This window comes from Manis pentadactyla, chromosome 10 (assembly GCF_030020395.1).
Source record: "Manis pentadactyla isolate mManPen7 chromosome 10, mManPen7.hap1, whole genome shotgun sequence".
Taxonomy (NCBI): domain Eukaryota; kingdom Metazoa; phylum Chordata; class Mammalia; order Pholidota; family Manidae; genus Manis; species Manis pentadactyla.
Window position 1 is genome coordinate 15,268,247 of NC_080028.1, and position 12,387 is coordinate 15,280,633.

The window sequence follows — 12,387 nt, forward strand, 5'->3', positions numbered from 1 at the left end:
CATGTCAGAAGTGTTGTAAAAAGAAAACTTCCTCCTCTGAGAGTTTAATCCTTTCTTCTACTCAGAAACCCAGCAGTGTCACTCATGGAAAGAAAGAATATGGGAATGGAAGCAGGTGCCGAAGGGTGAGAGGGATGGAGAGGCCCATTCCAGCAACTTCCTGTGAAAACTGGCAAAAGGAACTTGAATAAGCATCCTGAACAGAAGCAAATGCCCTTAACCTCAACCACAAAAGCTAGCTCTCTTTTAATTAGTCCTTTTACACTTAGACTTTTGTGTCTCAAATTATGACAAAGTTTTTTTGGATACCAGCTGAATTTGTTGCAGCCCCTGATTCAAACCAAGGAAATGCCCCTGGTACTAAACAAGTAAAAAGTAAGAGCACACTCAACAGAACTACAGCCTCATTAACAAATTTCCCCACTCCTACATTCTTGTTTTAAGAGAAATAATGTTCTCCAGTTCACAGAGCAGTGAGAAACTACAAGACCAAGTCACACAATAAGCCACATTATTTAGGTCAAGAGTAAAGTGATTAAAAGGGATGGAATGCTGGTGATAGTATTCAAGACCCTTCATTGCTAGTATGAGGCCTTTCAGCCTGCTCAAGACAGGACCACTAAAGAGAAAATTATATTTAAAGAAAAAATGTTGACAGCTCATCAATTGATTTTCAATGAAAATGCTAAAAAAATTAATAAAGAAGTTAAGCTGCTGAAATACAGTTTCACCAATTAGCTTAATGTCAGAGAATTCTAATTAGGCGTCTTGAGATTGCTATTTAGTGTTTAAGCCTTCAGAGTGCCAAATTCTTCTTTTCACATAAACTGGTTGCAAAATTAAAGACATTAGGCAGCCTTAATTACATTATCAGAACAGCTGGGATTAGGCAATCTCTGAAGTCAAGGCGGCATTCTTTTGTCACAGGGTGGAAATCCCTGGCTTTCCAGGGTGCCGGATTTTTGGTGCCGTTCCGTATCTCACCCATACAAAGCAAGCTGCATTCGAAACAAAAAAATTTGCAGACAAAGAATAGAGTAATGCTCAGCAAATAATGAACACGTTACCGAAAAAGAAAAGGTAGGTGAAAGATTAAGCCTGAAATCGGTAGGTTTTGCTAACACCTCTACTGGCGGCTGGCCTGCCAGCCCTCTGGTGGCAGAAGGACTGAGTGAAAGCTCTGTGAACCCGCTTGGCCAGTGGATAGAGCTCTGTTATCTGAAGCAGAAGCACATTTATACTCCCTCATCCCATGGGCTGTGAAATTAGCAGCTATTGTTTTTACACATTTTTGCCAACACAATGCCTTTTATGTCTTTACGTTGTTTATAAAGCGATGTTTCCTTGCACATGGGAACACTCTTTTTAATTCTAATTTTTTAAGCAACAGGATAGTTTCTCCTCTCCTCTCCCCTCTCAACTCCATTCCCTATTCCTCTAAATGCCAACATTTTTTTTTAATGGAGTCATTTAACAGCATTATTTTTTCTAACTGAAAAACTTTAAGAACTGAGACTGATGGTGGGGATACCCAAAATCCTCTGAACAGCAGTCAGTCTGAAGAGGGTCAAAATCCACCTGCTAACATCAGCCATTAAGCAAACAGATCTTCTTTATAGTAACACTTTTTCCCAAAACCTAAAACTGCTTTCATTTTTAAATCCTAGTTGTGGTGCTATCTGCTGTCATCATTTCAGCCACTACCATCTGTCATCAGGAATACTGCCACAGCCTGCTGACCACAGCCTGCTACCAGTCCATTCCTAGCCTGCTCATCTCCAAATCAAATCTTCCTAAAGTGAAAATCAGATAGTGTCAGTTCCCTGATTAAAACTCTCCAGTGGTTTTCCACTGCATGTAAAATTAAATCCCACCATTCCCCAGCCTATACCCCCACACCTCAAACACTCCAGCCACACTGATCCTCTTCTAGTTTCTCGAGCTCTGGAACAGCCTGCACATGTGTGCACTTGCTCGGGGCTCCTGCTGGAAATGTAGTGCCCAAGGTTGTGTGACACTGGCTTCTCCTCATTCAAGTCTCAGCTGGAATGTCTGAGGGCTCAGCTTAAAATATATCGCTTTTCAGAGGTCTTTCCTGACCATGCTAAGTAACACCCCTTCCCTCCACCAACAGGCCAAGTCACTAACATTAGCCTATTTCTAGTTTTCTTTAATATGACCAGCTCATAGCATCACACTACTTCACTGTTTACTTGTTCACTGTCTCCCTACCAAAACGCACACTCTTGGGAACAGGTACTCATCAACTGTTGTCACCATTGTATCTCTGGTCCCTTGCACTTTATATGAGGGTACAGAGATGCATATAAATGGTCCCTGCTCTCAGTGAGCTTACACTTTAAAAAGGGAAAGAAGCACACAGGTAAAGAATTATATAACAATTCAGCATGCAAATAAAGACCTGAGCAAAGTGAATACAGAACAACTAACTTCTGGGGCTCACAGATGGTTTCGGAGAGGGTGACTCAAAGAATGATGGATGGGCAGGAGCTCCTCCCCAGTGGGAAGGCAGCCCAGGCAGAAGGCGTGACTAAAGGCATGGAAGGATGAAAGAGCATCACGGTGTGTTTGGGAAAATATAAGTGGCTCGCCTTGGCATGAGAAGAGGATGGAAAGGTGGGCAAGGACAAGATACTCAAGGCCCCACAAGCCCTGCTAAAGAGCCTAAACTTAATTTTCTAGAGAGAAGTTTCAAGAGAAGGGCCAGTAGGCAGAGAAACAGCCCTTACACCCCACCTCAACCAGAAAGACCTGACTTTTATCTGTTTTAATATCAGGATTCCAAGTAAAGTTCATACTTTAAAAAACCTTGAAGCCCACTTCTGAAGCTCAGACCTGCTGACAAAAATAATTTAATCACCTGTCCTGCCAACTCCAATCGCTTGTTCCCATAGTAGTCTCTGTCGTCAACTTTATTATCTCCTTGGGCCAGAATTACTCTTCGCACCATCACCGCAGTATATATACATTTGGCTCGGAAATTGAATTCTTTAACCTATAATTCAGGAATTAAAGGAAGTTTTGAGACAATGCACATTAAAATTTAGGATGCTTCAAGAAAAGAACTGATATTATAATATTTAAATAAGAAAATAATGAACTGTTATTATTCTTCCTATTCAAAGAGATTCAACAAGTCTATAAACTTCCTGAGAACTGAGATGATGACTTTCATGTTTGAGTCAGTACCTGTGGTAGATTTTCTTCAAAGATGATCACTATCAACTCCTTCCCTCCCTATGTATTTCATGCCACTCCTTCATCAAGAGGTGGACCATCACCCCTTGGGGTTGGCCTGTGAACAGGCAGTTTCCACTTCCTTTCCCTGAGACCTGGGCTCCATGGGAGAAGCCCAAGATACTCTGGGGGGCAGAGAGAGGATACCTGGAAAAGCACTGAGGGGCCAGAGATACTCATTGTTGCTATTTTGAGTTTTAAACTGTCTTTCCAATCATCCAAAGGAATTTGAAATTCTGTTCAGACACAGATTTAATAAAAACAGTTTTCTACTTCTTAGAGTTAGATCAAAAACACACTAATAGCAGCCAAAGGGCAGAATGAGAGATCTGTATTATTTGGTCCCCAAGGTGTTTTTAAAATAAGAAAACCCAATCTGAATGCATTTAGGTGGTCACTCTGCATCCATGCAGATCCCTTGACTTTCCATTATTTTAAAATCAGCTACCTGAAAGTAGAGTTTGCAACCCCTCAATCAGATCAGCAATGAACAATACACATGGTAACTCTTTATAAACCAGACTATGTGGTTAACAAGAGTTTGACTAACAAGTAACTCTGTAACTTAGAAAGAGTGGCATTATATTAAATAGAGAAGAAAGGATGACTCTTGCCCATACTCGACATGCCAACATGGCCAACATCTGTTTAATGATAAGTTATTAAAAAATAAATATTAAGCACTAGCACAAGGGTCAGAAGATGGGTTCTAGCTCCCTCTCTGACCACTAACCATTTGGATGACAAGGCAAGTCATCAAGTTTGTCTGGTCCTGAGCATCTTCACTGTAAGTAAAGAGGGTTGAAGAACGTTAACTCTAAAATTCAAGGTCCAGAAGAGGAACCGATCCAATATTTTACAAGTATCTGTAGTAGTGATGGTACCACAACACTGGGGATGTACACAATGCCACAGAACTGTCCACTTAAAAATGGTAAATTTTATGGTACATATTTTACAATTAAAAACAGCATCTCTATGGGCAAGGCACTGTTTTACTTAAAAACAACGAAGACACCACTCTGTTCTTCAAAACCATGAACTCTAGTAGCAGCACTAATATATGTATGAATATAGAAAAATTATAATTTTAGATAGAAAGAAGAACCATGAAAGCATAAACCGTCAAGATAACAAGACAATACACCTAACACTGTCTGAGCAAAAGTAAACTACTGATAACAGACGACTATTTCCAGTGGGGCAGTCCAGCACTCTTTAGGATTCTCTCTTAAGGAACTGGATTTTATTTTTTTCTGGAGTCTGCAAGTCCAAGGTCAAGATGCCAGCCAGTCGGGTTCCCAGTGAGGCCTCCTCCAGGCTTGCAGACGACTGCCTTCTTTGTCCCCACACGGCAGGGAAAGGGGATGTGGGGGGAGGGAGGGTGGCATGGGCACTTCCTATAATGACTCTATTCCTGCAGAGTCAGGACCCCACACTTATGACCACACTTTATCTTATTTACCTCCATCTAGGCCCTATCTCCAAATACAGTCATGCTAGGGGTAAGGGCTTCAACGTGTAAATTTTATGGGGACATAATTCAATCTGTAGCTCTGCTAAACACTTGCTCTTTCCAAAGGCCCTTTACTGTACCCTAGATGTAGCCAAGGAACTAGACTTTAAATAATGCAAACTTGCACTTAAAATTCTTTAACAAACGCCCCCCACAATGACCATTATTCACAGTTGTACAGGTATTACTCACTGGTACGTGGGTCAGAATGGTGGAAGCCAGAAGCTCTCTTGCTTCTTCTATTTTGGTTTTCTTTGGTCCACCTCCCCACATCCTTTGCCTCCTCACTTTGTTCCCTATATATTTTAATGCCTATAAAAAACAGAATATAATGTTTAAATGACATTATTGAAGAGAATTAATTAAGCACCTAACCGCATATAACACTATAAGCAAAAAAGACAAGGACCCTGCTTATAAAGAAAGCTGCACTGGGCCTAGTCAAAAATCAAAATTTATCACGAATCAAGGACAAAATAGCATTATATGCTGTCTAATACACTGGCTCCCTTTTTATTTTATAATTTGTTTTCTTTCTATAAAATTGATACATGGTCACTGTAGGAAATTTAGAAAATATACGTAAGTTATGTATTTTATTAATATTAAAATATGTATAAATATAAAAATTTATAAATAATATAAATATTGTACAATAATAAAGATACATATATATAGAAATAGGCATCGATCCTTCCCCAGAGAGAACCACAGTCCACAGTTAACATTTTCGGGTAGTACTTTTTTCCCTTCAAAAAGGAATCACACCACCTAGGAATAAACCAAACCATTGAAGTGAAAGACCTATACCCTGAAAACTACAAGACACTCTTAAGAGAAATTAAAGAGGTCACTAACAAATGGAAACCCATCCCATGCTCTTGAGTAGGAAGAATTAATATTGTCAAAATGGCCATCCTGCCCAAAGCAATCTACAGATTCAATGCAATCCCATCAAAATACCAACAGCATTCTTCAACGAACTGGAACAAATAGTTTTAAAATTCATATGGAACCACAAAAGACCCTGAATAGCCAACACAATACTGAGAGGGAAAGAATAAAGTGGGGGGGATCTCGCTTCCCAACTTCAAACTCTACTACAAAGCCACAGAAATCAAGACAATTTGGTACTGGCACAAAAACAGACGCACAGACCAGTGGAACAGAACAGAGACTCCAGACATTAACCCAAACATATATGGTCAATTAATATATGATAAAGGAGCCATGGACATACAATGGCGAAATGACAGCCTCTTCAACAGCTGGTGTTGGCAAAACTGGACAGCTATATGTAAGAGAATGAAACTGGATCATTGTCTAACCTCATACACAAAAGTAAATTCAAAATGGATCAAAGACCTGAGTGTAAGTCATGAAACCATAAAACTCTTAGAAAAAAACATAGGCAAAAATCTCTTGGACATAAACATGAGGAAGTTCTTCATGAACATATCTCCCCAGGCAAGGGTAACAAAAGCAAAAATGAGCAAGTGGGACTATATCAAGCTGAAAAGCTTCTGTACAGCAAAGGACACCATTAATAGAACAAAAAGGCATCCTACAATATAGGAGAATATATTCATAAATGACAGATCCGATAAAGGGTTAACACCGAAAATTTATAAAGAGCTCATGCACCTCAACAAACAAAAAGCAAATAATCCAATAAAAAAATGGTCAGAGGAGCTGAACAGACAGTTCTCCAAAGAAGAAATTCAGATGGCCAACAGACACATGAAAAGATGCTCCACATAGCAAGTAATCAGAGAAATGCAAATTAAAACCACAGTGAGATATCACCTCACAACAGTAAGGATGGCCACCATCCAAAAGACAAACAACAACAAATGTTGGCGAGGTTGCGGAGAAAGGGGAACCCTCCTACACTGCTGGTGGGAATGTAAATTAGTTCAACCATTGTGGAAAGCAGTATGGAGGTTCCTCAAAAAGCTCAAAATAGAAATACCATTTGACCCAGGAATTCCACTCCTAGGAATTTACCCTAAGAATGCAGCAGCCCAGTTTGAAAAAGACATACGCACCCCTGTGTTTATTGCAGCACTATTTACAATAGCCAAGAAATGGAAGCAACCTAAGTGTCCATCAGTAGATGAATGGATAAAGAAGTGGTACATATACACAATGGAATATTATTCAGCCATAAGAAGAAAACAAATCCTACCATTTGCAACAACATGAATGCAGCTAGAGGGTATTATGCTCAGTGAAATAAGCGAGGCAGAGAAAGACAAGTACCAAATGATTTCACTCATCTGTGGAGTATAAGAACAAAGAAAAAACTGAAGGAACAAAACAGCAGCAGACTCACAGAACCCAAGAATGGACTAACAGTCACCAAAGGGAAAGGGACTGGGGAGGATGGGTGGGAAGGGAGGGATAAGGGAAAGGGGAAAAAGAAATGAGGCATTATGATTAGCAGGTATGAGGGGGGGCACGGGGAGGGCTGTGCAACACAGAGAAGTCAAGTAGTGACTCTATAGCATCTTACTATGCTGATGGACAGTGACTGTAAAGGGCTATGTGGTGGGGACTTGGTGATGGGGGGAGTCTAGTAAACATAATTTTCCTCATGTAATTGTAGATTAATGATACAAAAAAAAAAAAAAACAACTGGGAATCACACCACGCAAGACCTCCATCCTGAGTGCTATGAAACATTGCTGAGGTAAAACAAAACCTAAGTATAAATTGACAGTCATGCCATTTTCATGGCCTGGAACATTTAATAGTAAGATGGCTTACTGTTAAGATTCTCTCCAAACTGACCTACGATACATCATAATTGCTAATTATTCTGCTGGCAGGCTTTTTAAAAATCAAAAATTGATTGTTTCTAAAAGTTAGATGGAAATGCAAAATACCAGGAATAGCTAAAACAATCTTGAGAAAAGAAAGTTAGAGGTTTTTTATAATGCTATAGTAAATGCATTCATTATGTATAAAGAACTGAGTACTTCCATTCCTGTTCAGGTCACACTATATTTTCTCTACTTCCATGCATGTCTCTCCTACTAGATGTCAGGTAACCTTTTTCATTAACTTCCAATGACTACTATAGTGCTTGGCACTGAATGGAACTCCTCTGTGATAAGACTTGCATATCAAATTTAGGGTCTTCCTTGTTAAAAGACCTTCAGAGCATAAGATAAACTAAAACTCTGAAAATACTTGTTGCAAGAGCCTTGCATCGAGTAGCAGCTAAACAACTGATTAAATAAGCAAGTCAGCAGTTGGTGGGAACCTCAAACAGATTGGCAGTTCAGTTTTTCCTAACCTGAGCTGTCTGCATTAGATTTTGTTCTTGTGGTTCCCTTGGGAAAGAGGCTCAAGATTCTTCACTTTGAGGAAGAACCAGAGGAGCACAGGGGAGGCTAATATCCCTTGTGATGTAGCAGAAAGTCACCTTTTGCCTAGAATACTGTTGTCAGGGTTTCACAGTGTGAGGGTTGATGCAAGAGGCCAATCTGTTCCTGAATAGGCCAAGATGACACCCCTAGTCCATCCCATCCCCCCTGAAAAGGTAATAGGTAATTTCTTTGCTATATACCAGAGCCACTGGCAATGATGATGCAAAATGTCCATGACCAATATGCAGCAAAAAGGCTCTGTGAGCAAAAGAAATGAAGGAGAAAAAAAGAGAGGCATTAAAAAAATAAACATAAGGTTTTAAGCAACCCACTCAAGTGCCATGTCATCAAAAGTGTTACTACATAAGATAAAGTGTACTAGCTACATTTTCATTTAGAATAACATAAACTAACTCATATGTTCAATTTATCAACTGTTTTGGATTACATGTGCCACTGTAACCGTTCATTAGTTGCAAATAATTAATCTACATTTTAATCCAGCTTACAGAGTACAAGGAGAATTTATACTTCCTGTCTGTCTCTCTCATGTGAGGAACATTTGTCTTTCTTAACTAATTATATGTTCTCCTCATCTTTTAACAGAACTTCTCTAATTCAATTAGATACAATTTTCTGTCATCAGCTATGTAAGAGAAATAAATGAATGATTTCCAACACACTATTTAGTCCCTGCTCAAATAGCTTTACGATGCTAGGGTTATCTGACCAACAATGATGATATTTTTAGTAAAATCAATAGTGGACTTCACTGAATCCACTGGTGTATTCTTAAAGCAAATTGCTCTTCCAGGGCATTGTACAGCTTTAAAGGATAGAGTTTCCAGTACTGAGCCAAATCCTGGGTATTTCTTAACATTTTCTCTCCATTTTCTTGGAACTCCTAAACAGTGTAATTTCAGTTTGTAACAAAGATTCATGCTCACTTAAAGATTTCACTTTCAATAAAGACCAAAAATGGAATCTCCTAAATCCTAACAACTTTTTCTCATGCTACCTGCCCAATTCCTACAATTGACTGTTTAACTGCAGAAAAAGAGGAACAATTAGAACAATTAGAAGCAATTAGAACAATCCCTACTGACCTGTGCTTTGGAGTCATATACACTTTCACATGACAATTAACCTTCCTAAATGTCTGGCTCGGTCTACAAAAATTACCAGACTGATCTGATTTGCAGAACACACACTAACAGATATAAGTGGGGAAATACTATCTCTATGAGCATCCTGGGTGACAAGAAAAAAGAAGCCTGGGATTTATAGCTTGTTGTAAGTAACCCAGAGAATAAACAACATACGTATGGATAAATAAGAAACGTGCTTCTAGAGATGGGAATTCCTACCTCCCAAGATGGCTATGAGGAATGTCACCATTGATTTACACTTAGCAAAGCACTTTACAAATGTGGGACTAAAAATCCTAGGTGTGGCTGTTAGGGTAACCTGTCACATGGGAAGAGAAGTGTAATTATTTTTATGATGTTTAGTATATATACAGTCCCCTATCTTCATCTCTGACTCATGCCCGAAAATCCCCAGGTTCCAACTAAGAGTGGTGCCTAAGCAGATCAATGAAGGCTCTGTAGTAGTAAAGGGGTCTTTGATCCTGGGCTTTTCTTGCTGATAACACTGGGAATTCAGGAAAAGGGACAGAGACCACATACAACTGGATGCTAAAAGCAACTGGGATGAATGGAGATATTAAGGAGAAATTCATGAAAAAAAATCTTTCTACATTACAGTTGCTGTAGTTTTAAAAATTGTATCACTCAGGCAAATAAAGAAAAAAGAGCACTTGCTATTATATAGAACAAAAGTCTCTTGGCCACATGTTCCCCCTTTAAGTTAGTTAGACACCATAGGCTGATAATTGGTCTAGGCAAACTCCTTTCTCCAATTCTTAAAGAAATGAGTCAAAGAAGTTCTCTACCACCCCTCCCATCAACATTCCTCCCAAATCTATACTCCACAAGTCATTGCATCCGATGTTTCATCAATGAGCAGCATTCAATCTCCGATTCCCTTTCATAGAAAAGGACAACATGAAAAGACACACCTGCATCTGTGTGAAAATCTGAGCTTTCTGGCACTCTTCCAAACTGGGCCCAAATGCAGCCATCACGTGCTCCTCTGTTCCAATCATCTGCACAATTTCCTGGTCACTCTCAACACCCATGGCCTAGGAAGGAAAGAAAAGATAGAAAGAGTGTTGGCTTTGTGTTAACTCACTGACATTTGCTTATGCTAATTTGGCATTGTTTGTGGTATTACTTCTAAGCAAAAGCTAGCTCTTTTCTCAGAAATGGTGCCATCTGGCACTGGCAGCCATAGCCCAAGCTGCAGAAGAACCCGAAACAGAAATTTTTATTAAGAAGAGGAAAACAAACATTCTCTGGCATTTTCAGTGTGTGTACTATCTTCTAAAATTTTTAAATATCCTGTGAGTTTCATCATGAAAAAAGGAGGCAGGGCTGGGGAGTATAGTGGAGACACTGGTCACAATTACGAAGGCAAGCTAAAAAAAATAAAACGGAGAACAAAAAAATCAGAAAACATGCATTGCTGAAAAGAAACAGAACTCCAATAAGTTTTGCTGTTAAGATTAAATTTTCTGCAAACTGTCAAATCATTTCCACTCAGGCTAAAAGAATTTTTCCTAAGTGATGTTTCACCTCGCTATTCTAGAGATATAAAGCTATACTTTATGCAGGTTTCACAACAGACTTGTGAAAAACTGAGGTCACACTTATCGGGTTTAAGAAACCTACTTAAGTGTTTCAAGGTGGGAGGCAATGCAGGGCTTTGTCGATTCCATATGGTACTAAGGCTCACTCCCTCACACATTCGCCTGGAATTCTGCCCTATCAAGGAATAGAGCATAATCTCACTGAGCCGCTTGGCAGAGAAATAATCTGCTTCTTAGAAGTTAGGGGGAGAGTTCTGTTTGCATTAAAATTCTTCCTTTAGCTCTGCAGAGAAAACAGAACCAGGGATAACTGTCCCGCTGGGCTTTGAAGCTCTGCTTCTCAGTTCTCCACTCACAAGAGAGAGAAAGGGAAAATGGAATCCGGAGTCCCAGTGCAGAACATCAGGACTGTTACAGTGGAGAAGGCCCCTCTCTGAAGTCATGAGATCTGAGGTGTCTGCCCTGACATGCCAACCCAGACCCCATAACCACTACTGTCACATCACCCCTCCCACTGCATGTCTTTCATTTCCATAACGACAGGGGACAACGAGGTCCCTTCCAGCTCAAAAGTCTGCGATTCTACATTTGAATTTTAGTAGTCTGTATTCTATAAATTTGATTTGGATACTTTAGGATCAGATGCAAACTTACTGAAAAGTTTTAAAGCTAAATATGCTGTGTTCCTCTTAGGCCAACTATGCTGGTTTTAAATATGTTCACCAATTCTTTGACATGCTCTTCAAAAGGTGAAGACTAATTCTCCTCCCCTTGAGTGTAGGCCCAACTTAATGAGTCACTTCTACAGAAAAAATGTAGGAACAACAGTGTATGACTCAGAGTCCTGGTCGTATCAGGCACGACTGCTTCGCTTGCTCTTTCTTTTAGAGTGGAAGCTAGTGGCCATGTCATGAGGGCACTTGAAAGGCCTATGGAAAGGTCCACTGGTGAGGACGATCACCTCTTACGAAAGGCTAATTGCCATGTGGGTGAGCCACGATGGAAGCCAACTGCCCAGCTCCAAACCCACCTCCAGGTGACTGCGGCCCTGGCTGACATCTTGACTCATGAAAGACCCTGAGCAGAGCCATCCGGACAAGCAACTTGCACATTCCTAACTAAGAGAACCTGTGGTATAATTTGTTACAAAAACTAACAGGCCAAGTTTTGGAATTAAATTCACTATTTAAACTTAACAAAATATTTTTTAAGTTTATAACTTCATTTGTTCAAGTTTTGTGTTTAGCGTACAAATAAAGTCATTCTCAGGACACAAATCCCTTTTGCTTTAATACTTAAAATTTCTTACCTTTTTACTCTAATTTGATCCAATGCATTTATTTAAGTGGACACTAAACATAAACTCCATTTAAAAATTACACAAAATCATTAAAACACAGCCTTTCATGGGTAAAGGAGAGCAATCCTGAAAAAATTATCAGCTCTAATTTTTAAACAAATGTAAAAGAAGACTATCTTTTGATCAAGCAAACCAAGGTGAATCTACTGTTTAGAACCATCTATCAGTT

General features: G+C 39.5%; 1 protein-coding gene across 6 annotated transcripts in view; it reads right to left on the reverse strand.

Annotated features, from left to right (window-relative positions):
• The window catches only part of POLR3B (RNA polymerase III subunit B), a 133,555-nt gene that overhangs the window by 96,930 nt on the left and 24,238 nt on the right, over positions 1-12,387 (reverse strand). For all 6 annotated transcript variants that reach the window (XM_057486444.1, XM_057486443.1, XM_057486441.1 and 3 more), the window contains 3 exons: positions 10,229-10,351; positions 4,967-5,086; positions 2,882-3,016 (listed from right to left, as the gene is read on the reverse strand). In XM_057486444.1, coding sequence (XP_057342427.1) covers positions 2,882-3,016; positions 4,967-5,086; positions 10,229-10,351 — 378 coding nt within the window. The remainder of the gene's footprint in view (positions 1-2,881; positions 3,017-4,966; positions 5,087-10,228; positions 10,352-12,387) is intronic.